General features: G+C 38.9%; 3 protein-coding genes across 3 annotated transcripts; all 3 read right to left on the bottom strand.

The window, feature by feature from the left end:
• Positions 1–739: 739 nt before the first annotated feature.
• On the bottom strand, positions 740–1,936 carry LOC110683648. The gene has a single exon (XM_021860039.1). It carries the CDS (start codon positions 1,934–1,936, stop codon positions 740–742), a length of 1,197 nt encoding a protein of 398 aa, XP_021715731.1.
• Positions 1,937–2,891: 955 nt separating this feature from the next.
• LOC110683646 lies at positions 2,892–3,851 on the bottom strand. The gene has a single exon (XM_021860038.1). It carries the CDS (start codon positions 3,849–3,851, stop codon positions 2,892–2,894), a length of 960 nt encoding a protein of 319 aa, XP_021715730.1.
• Positions 3,852–16,484: 12,633 nt separating this feature from the next.
• On the bottom strand, positions 16,485–16,919 carry LOC110683645. Its single transcript, XM_021860037.1, has one exon. The coding sequence runs from the start codon at positions 16,917–16,919 to the stop codon at positions 16,485–16,487; it is 435 nt and encodes a 144-aa protein (XP_021715729.1).
• Positions 16,920–26,355: the final 9,436 nt, after the last annotated feature.

The following is a 26,355-nucleotide window of genomic DNA, read 5'->3' as shown; positions in this document are numbered from 1 at the left end:
GCACCATAGACTAAGAAGAAGGGAGTTTCTCCTGTGGAACTCTTGGCCGTGGTTCGTATGGACCACAACACATTGACTTACTCATCAGCCCATAAGCCGCCTGCTCTTTCAAGCTTGCGTTTAATTCCATTGGAGATCAATTTGTTGTATGCCTCTACATGACCATTTGCTTGTGGACGGCCGACTGAAGCAAAGCAGTGAGCTATGCCTTGGTCTTCCAACCATTCTTTGATTTGAGGCGTTTCGAACTGGGGTCCGTTGTTAAACACCATAGACTGTGGAACGCCAAAGCGTGTAATGATATTCTTCCATATGAAAGCGGAAACATCAATCCATTTGATGCCCCGGACGGCTTCGGCCTCTACCCATTTTGTGAAGTAGTCTACTGCTACAAACACATACCGCCTCTAGCCGGACGCTGGTGTGTTTACGGTCTTAAAATGTCCATCCCCCATTTGGCAAAGGGGAGCGGACTACTGATGGCCGAAAGACTGTTGGCAGGTCAGTGAATTAATGTTGCAAACCTCTGGCACTTGTCACACTTCTTTACCATTTACATTGCATCCGATTTTAAGCTCGGCCAGTAGTAACCCAGGCGGGCAGCCTTTTCAGCCAAAGCTCGTCCTCCAATGTGAGAGCCGCACTGCCCATGGTGAAGATTATCTAAGACATCATGCCCTCTCTCAAGAGTGATGCATTTCAGGTACGACTTTACAAATTCCTTTTTGAACAACTCTCCTTACTTAATTTCGAACCAGGCTGCTCTCTTTTTCATCAACCAGCTCTCTTTAGGATCGGCCGGGAGTAATCCGTCCTTTAGGTAAGATATGATCCCGTCCATCCAAGTGGAGCTTCTATCAATGGCGTGTACTGGTTTAGCGTCAATACTCCTCTTTTCTTTCACTTCCCAAAACACTGACCTGGGAGTATCACATGATGCTAACTTAGAGAGGGCGTCCACTTGATGATTGGACGAACGAGGGACCTGCTGTAGAGTAAAATGATCTAGGCTCTTAGCCTCCTCTTTTACAATCTTCAAGTACTTTATCATGGCCGGCTCCCTCGCCTCGAAGTCTCCATTCACCTGGCCGACTACAAGTAAGGAGTCCGAGCATACATCAATTTTTGTCGCTCTTGCCGCCTTACACATTCTTAGGCCGACCAAGAGGGCTTCGTACTCGACCTCATTATTAGAGGCTTGAAACTGAAATCTCAGGGCGTACTCAAACTTATCTCCCTCGGGAGACTGGCATATAACATCTGCACCGCAACCAGTAGCTATCGCGCTACCATCCACGAACACTTTCCAGATTTGATCTCTGGCCGTCTGAAGATCCGACCGAGTCATTTCAGCCAAAAAATCAGCAAAGGCTCGCCCCTTGATTGCTTTTCTTGGCTCAAATGTAATATCCAAGCCTCTCATTTCCAAGGCCCATTTAAGCATACGGCCGCTTGCCTCTAGAGTTGTAAATGGCTTCTTCAAAGGTTGGTCTGTGTAGACCATAATTGAATGTGCCAAGAAGTATGGCCGCATCTTTTTTGATGCCATATATAATGCCAAGCCAAATTTTTCAATGGGGGGATACCTTCGCTCGGCGTTATGTAGAACGTGGCTAATAAAGTAGACAGGGATCTGGCGGCCGTCCCGTTCAGCAAGTAGGACGGCACTTAGGGAGTGTTCAGAGATGGCAAGATAGATGAATAGCTTCTCTCTCTTAAGTGGACTGACAGGCTGAGGCAATATATGTAGATGGCCTTTTAGCTGTACGAATGCTTCCTCGGCCTCCTCTGTCCACTCAAACATGGCTTTCTTTTTTATGGTTTGAAAGAAATAACGACACTTATCCCCTGATCTTGACAGAAATCTACCAAGTGCTGCTAAACAGCCGGTCAATCTTTGAACTTCTTTAATTGTCCTTGGTGACTTCATGTCCATGACAGCTTGGATTTTTTCAGGGTTGGCCTCAATTCCACGTTGATCAATTAAAAATCCGAGAAAATTACCGGACTCAACACCAAAGACACATTTCTTTGGATTTAACATCATCTTATGCCGCCTGCGTTCGGTGAAAGTTTCTCGTAGATCCTTCAAATGGTCGGTTGGCTCTTTTGACTTGACAATCATGTCATCAATGTACGCCTCCATATTCCGGCCGAGCTGATCTCTGAAGACTGTATTAACAAGTCGTTGAAAGGTGGCTGGGGAATTCTTAAGTCCGAATGGCATAACTTTGTAACAATACAACCCCTGCTCAGTCACGAACGCTGTTTTCTCCTGGTCTTCTTCCCATAATGGAATTTGATGGAATCCGGAGTATGCGTCCATAAAACTCATCAGGGCATGCCCGGCCATCGAATCAACCAGCCGGTCGATTTTGGGCAAGGGAAAGCTATCCTTAGGGCATGCCTTGTTTAGATCGGTGTAATCCACACACATTCTCCAAGTTCCATTCGGCTTCTTCACAAGGACCACATTGGCCACCCATTCTGGGTAATGACATTGCCGAATGAAACCAGCGTCCAGAAGCTTCTTGACTTCTGCTGCGGCCGCCTGATTCCTCTCTTCTCCATGATTCCTTTTTCTTCTGGCGGACAGGTTTAACGGCCGGGTTTACAACCAATTTATGCACGGCCAGGTCAGGGCTTATACCTGGCATCTCACCGACATCAAATGCGAATACATCCTTGAACTCTCTCAATAATTTAATTAACTCATCGCCAAGCACACCCAAAGCTATAGTGCCCACACTAACCGTCCGACCTGGTTGATCGGGGTCAAGCACTATATCCTGGTGACTGCCGGCCGGCTGGGGTCGTAACTCTTCTGGCCGACCGACAGCCATTAGCTGCTATGCTTGCTCTATCTTGGCCGCCTTACGCTTCTGGCCGACCTAGTGTGTTGGGAGTGAGGTTCCTTCTTCTTTCGGCTCGGACGGTTTTGGTCCGCGCGCTGTAGACTTAACCGCCAACTGATTGCATTCCTTTGCCATCTTCTGACTTCCTTGGATTATACCTATTTTCCCGTCCGTCTTTTCAAACTTTAGCAGCATTAGGTGAGGCACAATGACTGCTTTTGCTGCATTCAGTGTAGGACGGCCGAGTATGACATTATATCCAGTCAGCTCTTTCACGACCAAGAAGCGGACAACCATATCTCTTCCTTCCTCTTTTTGCCCGAATCGAACAGGTAAGTCTATCCGCCCCACTGGGTGGATGACATTCCCCCCAAATCCAACCAACGGGTGAGTGATGTCTTGGAGAGCATCCTCTGGGAAGCTTAGATTCTTCAAGGCGGCCAGGCTGATGATATCAGCCGCGCTACCCGTGTCAATCAATATCCGTCCGACCTTCAAATTGGCTATCTTCATAATGAATACCATGGGATCATTGTGCAAGGCTTTGACCTCCCCCCGATCGGCCTCACTGATGATTACTTCGGGGAAGGGTTCACCCTTCACTAATTCCATCTGCATCACCTTTCCTAGGTTCCGGGCGTCCTGCTTGATCCCTTTCATAATGGGACCGCCTGAGGCAAATCCTCCTGATATCACGGCCACAAAGCCTGAGTCAGTGTTGTTGCCATCATCTTCCTTATCTTTGTTCTTATCATTCTTCTGTCTTTGCTCGGACGTGTTCTTTGTCCGTGTGTAAGTGAATTTAGACTTCATCACATACGAATTCAGCATGCCCTTCTCGGCCAGCTTGTCCAGCAATCTCTTCAAGTTAATGCAATCGTTCGTGTCATGTCCCACATCCTTGTGGTAATGGAAATACTTGTTCTTGTTCCTATACTGAGCCAGGCCTCTCAGCGGCTGTGGTTTCTCAAATTCAAACTTATCCTTGATTTCCATCAGGATAGAATAGCAATCCTTGTTGAACTCATACTGAGGCTCAAACGCCTTGACCTTCTTGGACTTCTGTGGCTGGACATCAGCCACCTAGACTTCCTTTCTCTTTTTTCTTTCTTTCTTTTAGCCGGCCAAATCTTGCTGAGAAGGTTTTTTCTCAGCCCCCTTGGCCGACGCTTCTGTTTTTGTGAGCGAACAAAAGTCCGTCGCCTCAATATAAGCTTTGGCTTCCCACAGAACACATGCGTATGTCCGAATCTTTTTCCTTACCAAGTCAAATTTAAAACCATTGTGCCTTAATCCCCGGAGAAATTCAGAGTAAGCCATTTCGTGCGGCAAATTATGAATTTGGGCTTTTTCTTGGTTTAATCGCTGGACGTACGAGCGTAAGCCCTCATTTTTTTCTTGGACGATTGTCGCCAAGTTAAGGCTAGTCTTTTGAGGCGGTTTGTTGTATGAAAAATTTCCCACGAACAACAAACTTAGAGTAGTAAAACAGTTGATACATCCGGCCGGCAAACTGTTGAACCAATCCTGCGCCACACCTTTCAGAGTGGCCGGGAAACATTTGCACCAAGTAGCGTCATCTACGCTTTGCAAGTACATCAGGTTCCTGTACGAGGTGATGTGCTCTTCTGGGTTGCCCGTGCCATCATAGGCTCCCACAAGTACACTCTTCACCTTTGGTGGCTGAGGGGCATTTAAGATATCTTGCGAAAACGGGGGCGGCTTATCTCCTAGAGTAAGTAGGCGCATCTGCCAATCGATGGGTTGCGGTTGCACGGACGGTCCAGCTAGATAAGGAGCCTGTCCGTACACCTGCCCATATAGCCAATATTGCCCGTATGCCTGGGGGTTCGGCTGCATCAAGCCATTGAACCCCTGAGGAGGCTGATATTGCAGTGATTGGGCTGGAATAGGAGTTGGAGCATGGAAGACTGGAATAGGAGTTGGGGTGCGGACTGCCTGACTTCCATTGGAGATGGCCGTGTTGGTATGTTGGGAAAGAGAATGATGTGAAAAATCATCCGGCATAGTTGGGGTTGAGGTCGTGTCCGAGTAGGCGACGCGTTCCCGCTGCTTCTGCCGAAGGTAATATCTTGCGTCCTTCCATCGTCTGGACGGCTCAAGCTCCTCTCTTCAAGGCTGCCTACCCCTCCCCCCAGCCGACTGCGTTTTTGCCAGCAAGTCAAAGAAATTAGTTCGCGGTACTCTCGGGGACCTTCCAGTCGGCCTTCTGAAAGGTGTGTTTCCAGCGTCCGTTGCATGGACTGCTTTGCTGTGTGTCTTCCTTGGAGCCTTCTGTTCCTCTCTCCTAGGCGGATGCCTAGAGGTAGAGGCTCCATTGTTTTCAATTTCTTTCCTGAGTTTGTTAAGCGCGACCTTAAGAGAGGTTGCGGTAACAGGAGGGTCATCACCTTCTTCAAATGTGGCTATCAGAGAATCGCTAGTACGGATCGTAGGGATTAAATCCTCTACATTTCCATCCTCGCCTGGATTAGGTGTCTGACCGTCTATCGCCATAACGTACGAGTATCCCCACAGACGGCGCCAAATGTTTCGGGTATTTTTTGGATTTCCTGAGATACTGGTCACGCTCTTCTGGCAACGAGTCAGTCCAACCTGCAAAATAACGAATATTCCGATCAACGGAATATTCGCCTCCGACGATCAAGTCAGTGATCAGAACGGAAAAGGCTAGAGAGAGAAAGTAGAGAGAAGTTGGAGCTATTTAATGCTCTGTTGTTTTTAGATGTCTGAATCCCTCCCCATCATAAATGATTGGGGTATTTATAGGGGTGGGACTCGTGCCCCTCTCTAGGGTTTATATCCTAGATTTGCGTGACGTGATTAGCTGCGCAATCAGCAAATGCCACGTGCCACTCTGGGGGCGCCGTTTTGCGGCTTTCATTGATATCTCTCGGGATTTGGGCCCTGACGTTGTTAGGGCTTTTTGGCGTGCTGATTTAAAGAGGGAAAACATTGCCTAAACACATGGCATCTTCCCGTGGTGACACGTGTCACCCTATAACTGGGCCACGTGTCACTATGGGATTGGCCTGAGACCTTAAGGACTCTGGATTGCGTGGCATCTTCCAGTGGTGACACGTGTCACCCTATAACTGGGCCACGTGTCACTATGGGATTGGTCCACGTATACGAGGTATTTTTACCCTCAACACTATGTGTTTTTTCCTAACCGTTTGTTTGACTTGTGATTAAGCCTAAATAAACTAATTAATGACTAAAGGACTTTTTTAAAATTAATTAATTAATTAATTTGAGCTAATAAATATGTCTAAAATCGAGTTATAGTCCCTTTAAGTCAACCCGGATTTTTATTCCTGTATACTGCACAAACGTTAACTTGTTTTGGTCATAGCCAGAGTTATAGGAAGAAATACGAGTCGTAGAACCTTTGGATCCGTAGCCCCGAGTTTTATCTTTAATTTGGCGTTGGTTTCATCCCAATCAGAGTCACAGATCAAAAGTTATGACTAAAATACCACAGCCTGTCAGGTTTAATACATATACGCGAGGTCTTAACTTAGTCTTTGTTCGAGTCTAGTCACATAGTCTAGCTACATGGTCATGAAAAGAGTTTTAACATGTCACCTACACTCACTAGTATTAGCACACACACTTTGATTATATGTCACCATGACCATGTCTTAGGTTCATGCATGAGTCAGTTTTTTCCGTCATTTGAGTTGGGGGTACATTTTATTCCTAATTTTCCACATCTCTCCATCTACATGCTTTCTCCATATCACCCCTGTTGAATAAAGTTTGAGTCAAACAGTTAACAATGAATATCCCCAAATTCCTTTTCCATAGTACTTGGTCGAGGAGAGAAGGGCGATTAATCAAGGAGAACCTCTTTATTCAAGTCTTACTTTTTGATAAACCGATTAGTCAAAAGAGGAAGGCTAAAAAGATAATGGAAACTCAAGAGGAAGGTAATGAACTTAAGATTCAATTGACTGACGTAACTGAGGTGTTAAAGGCTTTAACCCTCAAAATTGATGACCCTGTGAAGCAACAACAAATGAACCTCATGCAAGAAAGCTTGAGAAAGCTATCTAGTGACTATAAGTTTTAGGGCATTAGTGCACAAGGGGTCTTGGTAGATAAAGAACTTCTTCTGCATAAGTTCAATGCCAACGACATCCCGAAATTCAAGGAAACTGACAACCCTTATTTTCATCTAAGTGCTTTTGAAACCATAATGAACATTAAGGGAATTGATAAGAAAGTCTTTCATTCTTTGTTTTCTTTATCCGATCCCTTGAGATCGTTTGTCAATAATGGATCTTTTCCTTGACAAAGAGAAAACCTCTTCTTGGGAGTCAATAACAAACGCTTTCATAGATTGATATAAATGCAACATCCAAGTCAAAAACTGATTATAGGCAACTTGAAATGCTAAGACAAAAAGAGAATGAAGGCTTTACTTCTTTCTTCAATAAGTGGAAGGAAACTTCCGCTAAGATGATTGAGGTGCCCACTGAAAAAGAATCTGTGAGGATGTTCATCAAGAATCTCCAAGAGAAGTATTCGAAGCATTTAAAATATCAACATAATCTGAATACTTTCAAGGTCGTTTATGACATCGAAATTGAAATCGAAGATGACCTCGCAAAACAAAAAGCTACTAACAATAGTGACCACAGTGGCTTAAAAGGAAAGAAGAACGACAATCCTTCTTCTTCCGAAAATTCCCACTCTAGTAACAATGTTAGTACCTTTGACCATAATGGTGTCTTAGCCATGGACAATCAAGGATCTAAAAGGAAACCCAGGAGAGAGTTCACACCCATTGGAATGACCTACGATGCTGCTTTCGATCGTCTCTACAATCGAGGATTAATCAAACCTATTGGCCCTACCGAGGATCCAACGCCAGAAAATCGATCTTCGAGATGGAATCCCAACTCTTATTGCAAGTACCATCGAGGACGCGGTCATACTACTGATGAATTCTACAGGTTTCAAAATCTCATTCAAGATCTCATAGAAGCAAATAAGATCCCATTGCCTCTAGCTAACGAGAAGACTGGGTGATGATGAAGCAAACGACACAAGACAGAGGCGAGCTTCAACGACGAGATTTCATGACCTCTTTTTTCTATTTTTTTTTTTACCGTTTCCCCCAATAAGTCTAGCATAGGCACCTTTCTTTTCCCTTAGATTAATTTTGTAGATTCTTTCTTTTTATTCCTTTTCTTTTAATAAAATGAGCATTTACTTCCTTGCATATGATTATCGCATTGCTTTGCATTATAAAAAAAAATCCATGTCAAACTAAGCACAAGGTATAAAAATGATTTGAGGCACCCCTTGTAGCCAAATCATATTGCCTTTCACCTCTCTAATTTACAATCCTTTCTTCATAAACCACTATGAGCCTCGTCTAACGATAGACCTTTCATTTTTCAACCCATATCTACCTAATCTTGGGATGGGATGGTGTGCAACTTATGCAATTTTCAATTTCATAAAAAGCTTGAGTGACTTCAAAAGATTAAAATAGAAAAAAATAAGCAAAAAAATAAATAAAAGTGTACAAAAGGGCAAGTGTTCCAATTTCATTGACATGAACATGTCTTTGATATGAACACGTCTCAGATTGCGTCTCTTATCGAGTGCTCGGTACCGTGCTTGAGAAACATGAATGCCAAGTGAGTGATAGACCGCATGATCGGGATTTCCCACACTTATAAAAATAAAAAAATGCAAGAACAAAAAAAGAGAGCAAAAAAAATAAAGAGCTAAAAAAGAGTAGAAACTCAAGCACAAAAAAAATACAAAGATTCAAAAGCAAGATTGCACACCTTGGAGGCTTATCTAGGGTCTTGAGCCTTTATCCCTTTCTTCTATAACCTTTAGCCTAACCGCGTTACAACCCTTCAAAAGACCTTTTTGAGGTATACACACACTTGTACGAGGTTCGGCTAGAGCTACGTTCGGCCTGATTCCTAACGGATACGCAGGCAACCTCACATCGAGGTGCAGCCGTAATAAACATGCATTCATATTCACATTCACACATCATGGTCATATCAAGGGATCTCCAATGCTCATCCCTATCTACTTAGAGCTAGACTTGGGGGCTTGATCCTTACATCATTAGCTTACCTAGCCTAAAAAGTCACCATTATTTGACTCTTCTTGAAATAATATTTTCCCACACACTTAGCCCTTGTGGCCTAACTTTAGTGTCACTTTCACACACATCACAGATACATGACCAAATATACCTTCCATTAGGAACCCTTTTGTCATGAAATCTTAACACAACGCTGAAGCATGCCTTGTCATATCAACATCACTCATCATTGCATCACAAAGTATGAAGTGCTTAGCCTCCGTGCCTAAGTTACCCAAATGGTTTCATCATTGAGTCAACAATTGAGATAGCCTAGGATGGGTTAATCCTTGAACCTTGAGAGATAGCATCAAATGACATTTGACTAAACTCATTCAACATGCATTCAAAAACTTCGATTCTTTTTTCGCGTCTTTCTTTTTCGGGAGAAAGTCGGTACCCTCCACAAAAATGATGGATTTTTTTTTTTTTTGCATTTTCGAGTCGGACGATCACATTATAATGCACACACGAGTCATGTACACATTGATTCATGTCGTTTCATATCACCTTGATTTGAGTCTAACACACGTATCAAACATTTTGAGTCGAGTCAACCTCGAGTCAAACACATCGAGTCAAGTTCATACCTTGAGTCAGGTCAAGTCAATGAGTCAAGTAACACTAAGTCTTAGGTCAACCTAAAGAAAGATAAGCAAAGTCCTATAGTCAAAGATATAAATGCAGGTGCATCCCAGCAAGCAAGAACATTCCCGGATTTTTTTTTGAAAAACCGCGAATATGACACAGGAGATTCCTCCAAGATGAGAGGAGTTTGAGAAAAATTACATAGATTAGTAAATTAGAGATGAAGAGCTTTAATTTACAAGAGATTTGAGCGGATTTGGTTGAAAGGAAACGACCAAGCTCAATGTTTGGGGCAAAACCAAGCAACAACGGCAGTAAGAGCAGAATAGGGAAGACTCGACTCCAGCACCAGACGACAAGGCTGTCGTTTGGCAACAACATCTGGTGTTTAGCAACAGAGTTCAGCGCTTGGCGCTAGCATCTGGCGACAGAGCCAATTCTTGACGTCAGAGATATTTCAGCAGCGACAGAGCTCGAAGCCTCTCAGAATGGTTATTTCGACCTCATACAACAATTTCGGGTTCCTTGGTACGCCAGTTAGCCCCTATAAGAAAATTGACATGATTAGTAGTCGGCTTGATTACAATCGTAGTAAGGGATTGACTTGACAAAAAATCGTCTCACTTAGCTTAAGCGCCTAAAACACTGGCTCATTACAAGCACCAACGTATCGGTTTAAAAACAAGCACTAAACGACAATATTTCCAAATACGGATTGTCGCGCATTCTTCTTAAATGACAATATTTCCAAATATGGATTGTCGCGCGTTCTTCTTAAACGACAATTTTTCCAAAAATTGGATTGTCATCCCCAACTGACAATATTTCCAAAAATGGATTGTCGTGCATCTTCTTCAACGACAATTTTTCCAAGATTGGATTGTCATCTCTGGCAAAGTTTCCAAGAGTGGATTTTCGTGCTCCTTCTCTGTTTGGCAATTTTTTCCAAGTTCGAATTGTCATCGTTGGCAAGTTTTCCGAGATTGGATTGTCATACACCTAGTTTCCTATGGAAAAGTTTCCCAAAGGATTGTCATAGGTCTCTACTCATCATAAATTTTGGCAAGAGTTCCTCAACGTGGATTGTCATTCATTTCAGCAAGTGGCAAATTTTCCCGAAGTGGATTGTCGATCGACTTTTTTTGGCAAATGTTCCAAGATACAGATTGTCAATTGTGGCAATATTTTCTAAAAAGGATTGTCGCATAACGTTGGAAAATTTCCAAGGTGGATTGCTTTCAAGAATTATATTCCAAGATGTGGATTGTCGATCGTAGAAAAATTCTTATGACAGATTGTTAAGAAGCATTGGCAACTTTTCCTAAAATTGGATTTTAGCAAATTTTCCGAGATATGGATTGTCGCTTCATCGTAGCATTGACAACTTTCCCTAAATCGGATTGTCATACATCATACAAGAGTTGCATTGGCAACTATTCCCAAAGAAAAAAGGATTGTCATTACAGTAAAAGCACCGACATACTGGTTCACAAGCAGTAAAGCGCCGACGTACTGACATAGCAGCATTAAGGATCAACAAGAAGTGATCTTTTCGAAGACTATCACAGCAGAAATTGGAGGCGGTTACAGGCGTAGCAGTCTTCAGGCGGTATTCTCTAGCTTGCGGAAGATCGTCACAACAAATCGGTTACCCTCCTGAGACGTGTGCTCGACGGTGCAAGATACGCGTTTCTTAACTCTTTTATGTGTTTAACTAACGCTAGTTTGCAGGTATCGGCGTCACAAGAATGATTTAGAATCGCAGAACGTTCTGAATCATTCTCCGTTCTTATCGATACTTTGACTTTTGTTTTAGAAACTTGCGTTTCTCCAAACTCAGTCAAAGTGGGGGCTTCTGTAGACACCCATTTGTGTCTCCCCAAAACCAAACCCGGTGATGAGTATCTTTCACGTCGAATCATAATCGAATGAAGTAAAAGTGTGGAAAGTTTAGTGTTGCGGATAGTTTTAATTTCTTTTCTTCTCTCTGTTTTTGAAAACCTATTTTAAGAAAAAAGTCAATCCATTTTGGTTGGTCCATGATATGTGTCCAATAGTAGTGTAGTTGGATAGGGTTTGAAAAGACCTTTCCGACGATATATTATAAGCCCAATTCCGATGAATATTGAGGAAGTTATGGCCAAATTACTGAACTGGGCCCGGTTTGAGCCTTATATGCGGCCCAATGATCTAGAGGAGGGCCTAATATGGGTTTATCATTCCTAATGCAATTAGGAATGGTTTTAGTCTTCAAGATTTTTCTAGAAGGTTTTTTTCATTCCTAATTCAATTAGCATTGATAAATTGACTTTTGTTGACTTTTTAGAGTTTTAATCAGAATAAAAGAATGTTTTTGAGGAAAATACGATTTTATCCTCCTGTACGGCAATTTCTATCTGATTTTAGAAAACGCGTCAATATTTTGGTCAGCGCCAAACGCCAGCATTAGTGCCTGACGCTAAGCTTGGCGCCTGGCGCTAGCGCCTAGCGCTAATGTCAACGTCTGGCGCTAACCTTGGTTTTACGCGTCAGAACTCTGTTTTGATTTTTTTTATCTTTTTGGCTGATTTTCTCTATAAATAGCCTTCTAAAAACTCCGTTTTCATTCACCAATTCTCTTCATTTACCAACTCTCATCAAGATTTTCTTGATTACTCTCTCTCTCTCTCTTTTCTAAACTAGCCTTTTCTTAAATACAAAATTCCGCATTCGCAAGATCTAGATACACCTAGCCATATTCGAAGTTGCCTTCGCCCTAGACATGAAAGAAAGAGGTACGAGGCATCCAAGTAAGTACTTTAATGGTTTTTATTGATGTTATTATGTAGAAATCATGCTTAGGTTGTTATTATGATTCCTAATGTTATGTTAGGGTATTTTGATCTTCCTAGTATCATGTCTAGGGTAACTTTAATACCAAGTATGATTAAAAGTATGATGCTTCCTATATTCTTCCTAATATTTATGATTGTTAGTATCATGTTAGGGCTAAAGCTTTGATCTTTATTGTTTAGTGACATGCTAGGGTTTGTTATTAATCTTGTTAGTATCATGCCTAGGATCTTGCTATTATTATGCTTTAACATGATTATGATTATTTTTATGATTATTATTATGTTGCTTGATATTATTTATTGTTATTGCTTGATCACGCCTTTTATGCATGTTTAAAGGGAATTGGTACTTGTAATCACGGTTAATAAGATAATTAATAATCTTGTTTAGTTTAATTTGATTATAATTCAAGTGATCGCCAATAATAGATTTATTTGTGCATTAATATTCAACCAATATAGATAAACAGGTTTAGGGTTAAACCTATTGATTGCATGTTAGTCAGAAAGCACACATGAATACGATCAGAATAAAGTAGAGGCCTATTATTAGGGCAGGTTCAATCTCTTTTAGGTTGGATTTGTACCTTCATCCCCGAACTACCAATCATGGTTCAAGACCTATTGGAGTTAACAATCTATTGGATCGTTAAGGGGTGTAACCTTCACCTCGTGAACGGTTTACAAGTTCCTAAAAAAACTTGTTGGTGACTATTTTGCTCTATCTTCTTTCCCTTTGGACGTCACCGTTACTTTAGTGTATGATCACAGTGGGGTTCAAGCTAGGGGTAATGCTGGAAATATTCCCTACAATATGGAACGATTTTCTCTTTATTATGTGATACTTCTTTTCCAAATTGATGTCTAACTTCATTTGTTAAAGCAAGTTGAACTTGTTTAACCTGTTCGCTTAGATCGCTTACTTTTTTTATTAATATTGGTTATGTTTATTGATATCTTATTTTCGATATTAGTACAACGAACATGTATGTTATCAACTTCCGATTTTAATTCACCAATTTGATCTACTATATAATTAAGGATTGGGCCAAAAGTACTATTATTTTCAGGAATATGATAATAATGCTTAAAATCAGGTTTCTTACACTCAGTAGAGTGCCAAGTATTCTCCAGTTTTGCTTAATTATTATTTAAATTAACAACTTAGTTTAGCTTTTAACCCTATGGCTCTGATATCAATCGAACGCAGCTAGATACCAACAAAGTCTAGGATACCAACTATAATACTACTCATACCAACAACAATATTGTTAATTTATGATACTGTAGACACCCAAATGTGTCTCCCCAAAACCAAACCCAGTGATGAATACCTTTCGCGTCATTTGATTATCGAATTAAGCGAAAGTATGAAAAGTCTAGTGATGAAGATGTTTTTATTAAAATATCACTTCTTTCTGTTTTTGAAAATATATCTTTTCTTACCCTATTTTTTAAAAATGTGCATTCCAGTTTAGTTTGGTCCATGATATGGGTCCAATAATAGTGTAGTTGGATGGGGTTTGAAAAGACCTTTCCAATGATATATTATAAGCCCAATTCCGATGAATAATGAGTAAGTTATGGCCAAAATACTAAACTGGGCCAAACCGGATTTTACCTACGACCCAACGATCACGTGGAGGGTCCGAAGGTTTAATCCTATTCCTAAACTAATTAGGATTAATTAGAAACTTCCATAAGTTTTTAAAAGATCTTAATTATCCTTTTTGAAAAGATAAGATTAAAGAATTTGAGTTAAATAAAAACTTTCCTTTTTTAAAAATCCTAATTCTATTCGAATTTAAAGATGTTCAAAGACAGTCAGATTTTATTTTCGTGTCTTTTATTATTTATCCAAATTTTATATGGTTGGATAGATCTTGAAATTATCTTTCCAATGATATATTATAATACTAAATCCGAGCTATGAAGAAAAAGATATGAATGAGATATGTAACTCTATCCAAAACTGATACCGTCCCACTATTTCGGCCATATATTTTTATATAAAAAAGATTTTAATTTGATTCTAATTGTGTTGGAAAGAAGACTTCAAGAGATTTCCAACGACATATTATATTCCTTATTTGGACTTCTAGATCAAAATATATGATAAAAACAAAATCTGCAAAAACTACTGTCCATCGAGTTCTATTTCGATTCGAATTCGGATTCTCTTCTTATTCTTTGACCCTCTTTTTTCTCTACAAATAGAGGTCATATATCCCCTTTTTAAATCATCAATTCTCATCAATCCTTCTCACCAACTCTCATCAAGAATTTATTGATTCTCTCCCTCTTTCTAAACCAACCCTTTTACAAACACAATTCCTCATACTTTAGCACTAGACACACCTAGCCAAGTTCGAAGTTGTCTTCGCCCTAGATGTGAAAGATTTTAATTTCTAAGGGTTTGGTCCCAAATCTCTCTTTCAATTATTTAATTTAATTTTTTTTGATTATTATTTTCCTTGAAGTTACTAACGCGTGTATTTTGTTATTAGAAAGAGATACGAGGCATCTAAGTAAGTGCTTTGATTGATTTATTGATTTTATAGTTCGTAGAAATCATGTTTAGGTTGTTATTACGATTCCTAATATCATGTTAGGGCGTTTTGATCATCCTAGTATCATGTTTAGGGTAACTTTAATATCAATTATGATTTCTATGATGCTTCCTATGTTATTTCCTAATATTCATGTTAGTATCATGTTAGGGTTAAAGCTTTGATTTGTAATTTTAGTGACATGCTAGAGTTTGTTATTAATCTTGTTAGTATCATGTCTAGGATCTTGCTATTATTATGCTTTAACATTATTATGATGATTATTATTATGATTTTGATTATTTTGATTATGATTATGTTGCTTGATATTTATTGTTATTGCTTGATCACACCTTTTATGCATGTTTAAAGGGAATTGGTACTTGTAATAACGCTTAATAAGATAATTAATAATCATGTTTAGGGTTAATTTGAATATAATTCAAGTGATCGCCAATAATAGTTTATTTGTGCATTAATGTTCAACCAACATAGATAAACAGGTTTAGGGGTAAACCTATTGATTGCATGTTAGTCAGAAAGTGCACATGAATACGATCAGAATAAAGTAGAGGCCTATTATTAGGGCAAGTTCAATCTCTTTTAGGTTGGATTTGTACCTTCATTCCCGAACTACCAGTCATGGTTCCAGACCTATTGGAGTTAACGATCTCCTGGATCGTTAAGGGGTGTAACCTTCACCTCGTGAACGGTTTACAAGTTCCTAAAACTTGTTGGTGACTCTTTTTCTCTATCTTCTTTCCCTTTGGACGCCACCGTACTTTAGTGTATGATCACAGTGGGGTTCAAGCTAGGGGTAATGCTTGAAATATTCCCTACAGATACCAACCGCAATACTATGATGATACCAACATGTTGTAGGATGGTATTTCGATACTACTAAAAATGATATTGGCTATATATCTCGTTGGTACTTACAGGTAAGGTTTTTTTTTTGTTAAATTACTAAAATGACCTTACTAAAGACCAACTTGGACTCTACCTACTTGAGGCCAAGAATTTCTGTTAATAATATGGTCTTACTCACTATTTGAGATTGCTTCGTAGTTCATACAATTTTTATTTCACTTTTTTTAACACAAAGTAGTTCGTACAAATCTTAATTGAATGGTCTAGTAATTGGAATAACTCTTGGGGAATAACACCTACTCTCTCGATCCCATATTACAGTTTCATATTATAGGTTCTAATTGTGTTTTTCCCCGTGTTTAAAAAATGAGAGAACAAAATAAATATAGTAACACTAAAAATTTTAATATTTGAAAAACACTACCTTTTTTTTAACGCAAATAGGATCATAATATTATATCACAGGATAGAAATGCTGATGATTAAAATCATAAAAGCATACACGATACTTAGAGAGCTTTGCAACTTCTCATAGTTACCTGAACAAAAGATATAGTCTGAGTGCAAACACATACAACTCAAAGCTATTCGAAAGAATGTACAACCTAAAGCATTAATAAAGTTATCAAAGCAAACTAAAGATGGTCTAAGTAGAAGCAACAATAAGGAAGCAAAATTTGTTGCCAGGGACATAGCTGCAAAGATTAGGCTGGGTGAACTCTGGAATTTCAAATGCATAAATATGAAAAATTTCAGCAGGAGGGTAGCTGAAAGGAATTCTTTCTCCCACTTTGATCTCAGTTCTTCCCATAGTAGCAAGTTTGTCAGCCACAAAGTTTACTTCTCTGCTTGCATGAAAGATGGTTACTGTCCAATCCCTCTGCAGAAGAGAATCAACATCTCTTATCACATTACCCAGGTCACTGTCTTCATACAACTTAGGGCCCTTCAGCATCTTTGTTAAGGCATCAACATCAGTTTCAAGTTCAAGGAACTTAATTTTCTTGTCCCAAGCTGTCAATAAGCCTTCTCTTATAGCCAATAACTCTGCTGAAGCTGTTGTTAGAGCATTGAATTTCATTGCAAAACCAATAATCTAGAGACCTTTTTCACATCTGATCACATCACCACCTCCTGCATTATCAACATTTATCCAAGAACCATCTGTGTTTAACTTGTGGTAGCCCTTATGAGGAGGAGCCCTGAAAGGCTCAAGTCGTATTCACCCAATCAAAAATAAGACCTAAATCCACAAACTATGTAGATAGGGAAGAAGGGTCGAACCACAGGGAAACAAGTCAATATATTCCTAATTAATCAAAATCAATCTAAATTATCAAGTAACCAAATTATTATAAAAAGGGTAATTAAACTACTAAAAGTAAGAGTAGGAAGGAATAAAAGTAAGAGGTAAATCAATGAATGAAAAGCCTAGGGCATTGGTTCACCAATAAACAATATTCTAGGGTAAAACATAACAAACAATCATCAATGCATCAATAAATCGGATCATAAAGGGCTTTCGCTACGTATTACAATCATAGAGTTAATCACTAGTAGAAAAATACAAAAAGGCAACCCCCAAATGGCACCGGTTCAGACCAAACCGGTGCCAAAAACCGCCCTAAAAATGGGCGGGATTTTAGACCAAGAGTAATGGCACCGGTTCATATCGAACCGGTGCCAAAAAAATACAAAGGGTACCGGTTTGAACCTTTGGCACCGGTTCGATATGAACCGGTGCCACTAAACCGGTCCATCCTTTTAAAAAAAACGGAGCATTAAACCTTAAGTTCTATCCGCCTCCATTCCCCCATTTCCTCTTCTCTCCTTCTCTCTCCTCTCTCTCTCTTCGTTCTTCTTTCTTCTTTCATCTCCATCGATCTCCTCTCTCTCTCTTTCTTCGTTCTTCTTTATTCTTTCATCTCCATCGATCTCCTCTCTCTCATATTCTCCCTTCGATCTCCACTCCCCTTAGATCTGCAGCAACCAAATCTTGAAATAGAGCAACAATAGCCGCCGCTGCCACCACAAAGTTCGAGCACCAACAACAACAGCCGCCGCCACCACCACAAAATCCCACAAAGTTCAAGTTCTGGATTTTTTTTTCGATTTTAATTGTTTTTATTTTCGATTCACCAATTTCGATTTTGGTTTTGTTTTTCGTATTTGGTTTTTTTTTCGATTTTTCCTTTTATTTTCGATTTTGTTTTTTTTTTCGATTTGTGGGATTTTTTTTTCGATTTTGGTTTTCTAGGTTTCAATTTTGATTTTGTTTTTTTTTTCGATTTATAGGATTTTGTTTTTGATTTTGGTTTATTAGTTTTCAATATTGATTTTGATTTTTGATTTTGGTTTTTGTTTTCGATTTCTGGGAATTTGTTTTTCATTTTGGTTTTTGGGGTTTCATTTTAATTGGTTTTTTTTTTCCGATTTTGATTTTGTTTTTTTCGAATTTTTGGTTCTTTTTTTCGATTTCAATTTTGGTTTTTTTTTTTCATTTTTGATAATTTTTTTAATTTCGATTTTAATTTCTGAGTTTTTTTTTCCTTGCTTCAAACTTAATTTTCTTGGTTCAAACTTGAATTTCTAGGTTTTCTTTGGTTCAAACTTGAATTTCTGGTTCAAACTTTAATTTCGATTTTTATTTCGACTTGAATTTCTGGGTTTTTTTTATTTATTCTTAAGCTTATTTTTACCAATTGATTTTTTTTCTGTTTTAATTAGTGCAGGTACAGATTATGAAAGAATATTGATATGTTCATATTGTAATTTTATTTTTGATTTACTAGTATATTATTATTTTTTTGTATGATTTATAATGTAATTTTTTTTATTTATTTATATGTTAGTTGTAATTGATCTATATTGTAATTTGGGATTTGATTATGTATTGTAAATTTTGGATTATATATATTGAACCCAATTCGATTTTTGTTGTGATTGTTATTTTTTTCAGTTGATTGATTTAATTGGTAAGTAAAAAAAATAAAAAATAAAAAAAAAATTGGACATTTTTGGCATCGGTTAACCGGTGCCAAAAGGAGGATAATTTTTTTTTTTTTTGAGTATTTTTGGCACCGGTTAACCGGTGCCAAAACCTGTTTATAGCACCGGTTTTGAACCGGTACCAAAAAGGGGGGTAATTGACACCCCCCACATTGGCACCGGTTCAAACCGGTGCCTTAGGCCGGGTTTGAACCGGTGCCAATTTTATTTTTTCACGTAGTGAATTTACCGGTATTAAATCTCATGTCTCGAATCTCGACTTAACCATTTATAAATTAGTCCGCCTATTGAAACTAAGCCTATAAGTCAATTCTCGTCTCTCGAATCTCGAATCAATATTGCTAAACTCATACCATTAAATCTGGACAAACCTAATTGCAAAGCATTAAATCAATCAATAGGAAAATAATTAAGCATTGACAATCAACAATCACAAATTACCCCTTCATATTATTTATTGGATCCCCATAAACCCTAGAAATAAAACTACTCACACATAATTAAATCTAAACTAATCAAAGCAATAAAATAAGACATGATGAAAGAATTAAAGAAAATAACTGAAATTAATAGAGAAGAAAATTGTTACCAAAAGTAATCTGAATTAAGGAGTTGAATTAAGAACAAAGTTGAGAGAATTTTTTAGAGAGAAAATATTCTAAGTAGAGAGAGAAAGTCTAAGAGAAGAATTAAGAAAGAGTAAAAGAAGATACTAAACTCGCTTAACGGATAAGTATTTATATTAAGTAAGAATCCTAAACTAAAACAAACTTAAACGACGCTAATCGTCTCCTAAAGCTGACACGTGCCCGATCGAGCGAGGCACCGCCCGATCGGGCCCGCCTTTTTTACTCTCAGGTAAGTCTCTCGCGCCCGGCCGGATGCGAGTTTGGGCACCGGCTTTGCTTCCCCCGCCCGGCCAGGCGCGCCTTTGGGCGGGAGCTCCTTTGGTCGGGCGGCACTCTTGGGCCACTCTTTGGACTTCGATTGGGCTCCAATTCTTCGGGCCAATCCGGATTTCCTCTTCGGGTCTTGAATACTCGGTCCAAATGCCCCGGTATCACATATACCGAGCCCTTAATCACCGGTTCGATGGCTCTAAATGGCCCTGGGCTATGAAGGATGGTCGTGCATCTCCAATGCTCGTAGATACTCCATAAAATCCCGGGAAGATGCTCCAAAAGTGCAAATCCCTACAAAAGTCAACCAAATCTACGAAAACACTAGAATACACCAATTAGTAATAAAAGTGGATCTAAAGAGCCAAAAAAACTACTAATTATGACCAAGGGACGGGGGTAAAATACTCTATAAAATGTACATATCAAACTCCCCCAAGCCAAACCTTTGCTTGTCCCTAAGAAAAGATCTCATCAATGAATAAATAAATATGCTTCACCCCAAAAAGTAAAAATCAAGCACAAACAATTCAAGGTAAATCTAATAAACATGCTTTAACATCAACCAATCTCATCCATCAAATTACTCTTCCTCCCTAACAATTGTCAATTAGAGAAAACCACAAGAGCATATAGAATTCAAGACTAGTGCTCACACACTCAACTCTCATTTATGTGGCGAGTAAAAGATGTACTCGATCGCTCTCCAACCAACCCCTTTAATGTGAAACAATGCCCTCCCAACTCACACTCTCGTGTGTTAAAAAAGATGTACACTCAACCTACTAGTCGACTCGAAATATGTCAAATCATAACTTGCATTGTAAACAACACTTTCACATTCATACAACTCTATGCACAAAGGTCGGAAGGTCTTTAAAGCTTGTAATGTAAGGCTAGGGTAAAGGTTAGGAAACATTTGGGAATAATTGAGAGAAAAGCTATGCTTAAGGGAGAAAATCCTAATAAAACCATGATCAAAATAAATAATGATCAACATCTCCAACATAACAAACTCCAATAAAAATCCACCAAATACAACTCCAATCATAAACAACAGTCCCAAATTTCACTCATAAGATATAATAATGAAGAACTGGAATGAATAAACAAACTTTATTTTCCAAACTTGAATTTTTCATTGAAACTGAATTTTTTTTCTTTCCTTTGATTAACCTCCAACTAGAACATTTGAACATTGAACAATTTTTTTCCTTTTTTGCTCTTTTTTTTTTTTTTTTTTTTTTAAGTTCAATCACTTTTTTTCACTTTTTTTTTCTTTGAACTTCTCTTTTTTTTCATAACATCATACTTTATTTTTTCAAGAAGATTAAACTTTCAAAGTCATAAAAAATAAACTATGCTCAAGAGCAAAATAACTTCTCAAAACCCACCCAAATTGTGCAAATAATAAGCACACCACAAACTCCCTCGCCTCACTCACTAAAATCCAAGACAATCTTGGGACTAGTAACCAATGAGGCAAAATAGGCTTGTAATGTGGCTAATAAACAACAAAAAGTCAAGGCAACAACATGAGTAGCAAGAAGGGAACAAATGTATCTAAAATCATCTGGAGGCTACCTAAAAGAACAAATGCATTCGTCCTCCACAATGTGCATAATAATGATTCATATAAACATTACTTATAGTTACAAACCAATACTCAAATTCATTAACATACCAGGAACCATCACACATTCCTAACTAAATCAACTAGTCAAGCACTATGTTCACGAGCAGTTGGGCAAAATTGACGCATGTTAGGACATCTAAGCAATCAAACTTCAAATCATGATCAACGAATCCACAATGCTTATCATCATATACCAAGAATCAAAACAATATTTTCCAAATGATGGGGCACAAGGAAGCATGATTTACAATTCATTGGAACGTATTTTTGGATTTTTTTTATTTTTTCAATTTTTTGTATTTTTTATATAAAAAAGAAATAAAACTAACCTAGAAAGCAATAAATATAAACTAAGAAAACACACCAAAAACAAAAGAGAAGAGAAAAAGAAAAATACCAAATCCAAAATCTCCCCCAAGCTAGAATAAGACAATGTCCTCATTGGCTCGGGAACTAGCCCAACACGGCTAGTCCTCATCATCCTCATCCATGGAGTCGAATCCTCCACCTCCGCTGCCACCTGCACCACCTGCGCTAGAAGAGCTACCACCAAAATAATCAGCGTGAAAACTCCCCCCGCCGGTCCCCCGAAAGGAATGTCCTGGTCGTACCTATGGAAGGCAGAATAGTTAGTATAAATACCATGGGCAATGGGATCCCTATCGTATCCTTGGGGTGGAGGCTGAAACCAGTCAGGGTAAATGGCATCGTCGGGATTGTTGCCCCGACGAGCATAATCATCACACATAGGGTAGAGAGTTGTACCCTGGTTCCTCTCAAGGTACCCTAACCTATGGTCAATAGAGCCTACCATCCTCCTAAGTTCAGTGTGGGAATGCTCAATATAGCCTAAAGCCTGACCTATACTTTGGAAGTCCCAAACTAGGTCAGAGTCAACACGAGGGACAGAGTGAGACATGCGAGGTGGTGAATGCACTACCTCGGGCTCGGGCTGAGGTGGTGGAACTGGTGGTGGTACTGGTGGTGCTTGCCCCCTGGCATGGGCAACTAATAGGTCGTATGTGTAGGACGCTTATCCGGGGGAAAGGCGGTCAAATCAGTACTAGGTAAGGCAAAGGCTGCTCGGTCCCGGTCCTAATACACCAGTGGAGGGTTTGCTCACTATCCAACCGTACCCAACCTAACTCCTCAAAATACCTAGCAGTCATATAGGTATCCGGTCCACAGTTAGTCATCTGGTGGGGTCCACTCTCAACAAAACCGACTTTTTTAACTTTTATCCTAGTGATAAGGCCTCCTATACGAATAGGGGTACGAGACTGGGTACTGGTCATGGCATGTCTACTCAGGTGGTGGATGATGTATCTACCTATGTTCAGTTTACCAAACCCATACACATAGTGTCCAATAACAGCTAGTTCGTTTGTTTGGGCGTTATAATGCTCGTTCCTACCAAGAAAACACAATCCTTTAAATCTTTGCCATATTTTTTGGATAGGGTGATGGATAGGTTTCGTACTAGCATGTTGTGGGTCGAGGTCGGTAAACCTGTTAAAGCATGATAAATATCACCCATTTTATAATCAGCATGCCATTGAAAAGGTAATTCAGAGTTCAATTCAAATAATTTACTAAATTCAACATATGTCAAACTAATATTCCTACTGTTCAACCTAAAAAATAAGTTCGGTCCATTTCTACTGTTTACAACTTTCAAAGAAGACAAAAATTTACATGTTAATTCACGGTATGTAGGATAGTGCATGTCAACGAATTTTCTCATTCCTATATCATTCAAAAATCATTTAACAAAATCATACAAACCATAAGATTCAAGAGTAGGGCGGTGTAACCACCGTGAAGGAATTACCTCCCGCCCGGCAAGGTGTTATAGCCGTTCCTTTTGCTCCTGGCTAGCAATTCGAATTGTTGGCCAATATGGGAGTTGCAAATCTGGATCGTACTCCTCCCTCGAACTAGAACTCCTCCCAAAAATTGATCGAGCCCTCTTTGAAGCCATAGTAGAAAAATTGGGTGTGAAATAATTTGATTGAAACTTGAAAATTTTTATGTAGGATTGTAGAGGATGAAGAGAGGATTAAGAATATGTAAAAATTATTGGATTTGGGTGAGAAATGAAGAGAATATCTTAGAGAGAAAGTAGAGGTTTTAAGGTTTTAGAGAGAGAAAGTTATGGAGGAAAGAGATAGAAATGAGAAAAGAAAGAAGAAGAAAAGAGGCACGGCTGGTGTCGTGCCTGGTCAGGCGATCTAATCCTTAATTTCATCGATGCTCTCGCGCCCGGTCGGGCGATCTAATGCCCAAAATTCCTCTTCTCTTGTGCCCGGTCGGGCGCCCTTCGTCTGATCAGGCAGTAAAAATGTCCGTATACGTCAAATTTCGCGCCCGGTCGGGCGAAAATTAAAAATTTGAACCTTGGTCTTGCGCCCGGTCGGGCGAGCTTCGCCCGATCGGGCCCGAGGTTAGCTTTGACGACTTTTTTCTTTCTTCTTTTCTTCAATTTTCGGCTAACTCTTTTCCTTCAAACCTGTAAAAAAACTCATAAAAGTCATTAGATTCCCTCCTCTCTCATCTCACAAGAAAAAGAAAAGAAAAACTAGTCTACAAAGCATTAAAATACGGGTTGCCTCCTGTAGGGAATAAATTTCAAGCGTTAACCCCATGCTTGAACCCCACTGTGATCATACACTAAAGTACGGTGGCGTCCAAAAGGGAAGAAGATAGAGCAAAAGAGTCGCCAACAAGTTTTAGGAACTTGTAAACCGTTCACACGGTGAAGGTTACACCCCTTAACGATCCAAGAGATCGTCAACTCCATAAGGTCTAGAACCAAATAAGGGTTTGGGGATGAAGGTACAAATCCAATCTGAAAGAGATTGAACCTGCCCTAATAATAGGCCTCTACTTTATTCTGATCGTATTCATGTGCGCTTTCTAATTAACATACAATCAATAGGATTAACCCTAAACCTGTTTATCTATGTTGGTTTGAATATAATGCACAAATAAACTATTATTGGCGATCACTTGAATTATAATCACAATTAACCCTAACAAGATTATTAATTATCTTATTAAGCGTGATTACAAGTACCAATTACCTTTAAACATGCATAAAAGGTGTGATCAAGAAATAAATAAATAATCATCAAGCAACATAACAATAAAATAAATATCATAAATAAAATAATAATATTAATCATAATAATAATAATAATCATGTTAAAGCATAGCAAGATCCTAGGCATGTTACTAACAAGATTAATAACAAACCCTAGCATGTCACTGAGCAATAAAAATCAAATCTTTAACCCTAACATGATACTAATAATCATAAATATTAGGAAGAACATAGGAAGCATCGTAACAATCATATTTAATATTAAAGTTACCCTAGACAGGATACTAGGAATATCATAATAACAATTTAAACATGATTTCTACATCATAAAATCAATAAATCAATTAAAGTACTTACTTTGATGCCTCGTACCTCTTTCTAATAACAAAATACACACGTTAGTAACTTCAAGGAAAATAATAAAACAAACAATTAAATTAAATAATTGAAAGAGAGATTTGGGACCAAACCCTCAGATATTAAACCTTTCACGTCTAGAGCGAAGGCAACTTCGAATATGGCTAGGTGTTTCTAGATCTTGTGAATGCAGAATTTTGTATGAAAAAGCAAGTTTAGAAAAAGAGAGAGATGAATGAATGAAGAGAATGAGAATTGAAAATTGGTTGTAGGTGAATGAAAACGGAGTTTTTACGTCGTTATTTATAGAGAAAATCAGCCAAAAAGATAAATTAACAAAACAGAGTCCTGGTGCAACTGAAACTGAGCTGGTGCCAACCCTGGCTTACTGGCGCCAGGCGCCAACACTAGCGCCAGCGCCAGGCCTAGCTCCAGGCGCCAATGCGTGGAGTCAGGCGACAGGCCTGTTTTTGACGCGTTTTCAAAAATTAGATAAATTTGTCGTACTAGAGGATGAAATCGTATCTTTTCCTCGAAAATGATTTTTGATTTTAATTAAAACTCTGAAAAGTCAACAAAAGTCAATTTATCAATGCTAATTGAATTAGGAATGAAAAGAACCTTCTAGAAGAATTTAGAAGACTAAAACCATTCCTAATTGCATTAGGAATGATAAATCATATTAGGCCCTTCTCTAGATCATTGGGCCGTACATAAGGCTCAAAACGGGCCCAATTTAGTAAATTGGTCATAACTTCCTCAATATTCATCGGAATTGGGCTTATAATATATCGTTGGAAAGGTCTTGTCAAGCCCCATCCAACTACACTACTATCGGACCCATATCATGGATCAACCAAGCTGGATTGGCTGTTTTCTTAAAAATAAGTTTTCAAAAACAGAGAGAAAAGAAAAGAAATTAAAACTATCCGCAACACTAAACTTTCCACACTTTCACTTCATTCGATTATGATTCGACGCGAAAGGTACTCATCACTGGGTTTGGTTTTGGGGAGACACAAATGGGTGTCTACAGAAGCCCCCACTTTGACTTGGACTGGGGGTTCTTCAATACTACGCACTAAATATCCCTCTTCGATCGATGGTTGCTTTAAATTATCACTACATTTAGCTCTTGCAACTCGATCTGGCGGAACACTTATTGTAGGCTCTATTTCCATAGCTTGCTTGTTTAATTCCACTTTCTCATCCCCAAAGCCAAGACCGACAGTGTAGAGGGCTCTTTCTATTGCATAAACTTCCTTTTTCCATTTGTTTATCTCATCTGTAGAAGATGCAACACAAGATATCGCCTCCAAGGGATCTTTTACAAGAGCTTGGGCTTGTTAGAATGATTTTGAACCACATCAACACTAAAACACTTCTCCTCTGTCATGGGGCTTTTAGTTGTATTATTAAGATTAAAAATAATTTTATCATCCCCTACTGATAGTGTCAATTTGCCAAATCTCACATCTATAATTGCTCCTGCAGTGTTAAGGAATGGTATACC

The sequence above is a fragment of the Chenopodium quinoa genome, unplaced genomic scaffold, assembly GCF_001683475.1.
Source record: "Chenopodium quinoa cultivar QQ74 unplaced genomic scaffold, ASM168347v1, whole genome shotgun sequence".
In the NCBI taxonomy this organism is placed as follows: Eukaryota; Viridiplantae; Streptophyta; class Magnoliopsida; order Caryophyllales; family Amaranthaceae; genus Chenopodium; species Chenopodium quinoa.
The sequence above is the reverse complement of the archived record's forward strand: the minus strand, read 5'-3'. Positions and strand labels throughout refer to the sequence as shown.

Coding starts and splice junctions, on each gene's coding strand:
- LOC110683645 (XM_021860037.1), bottom strand. CDS start 16,919: ATGAAATTCAATGCTCTAACAACAGCTTCAGCAGAGTTATTGGCTATA.
- LOC110683646 (XM_021860038.1), bottom strand. CDS start 3,851: ATGGAAATCAAGGATAAGTTTGAATTTGAGAAACCACAGCCGCTGAGA.
- LOC110683648 (XM_021860039.1), bottom strand. CDS start 1,936: ATGGACATGAAGTCACCAAGGACAATTAAAGAAGTTCAAAGATTGACC.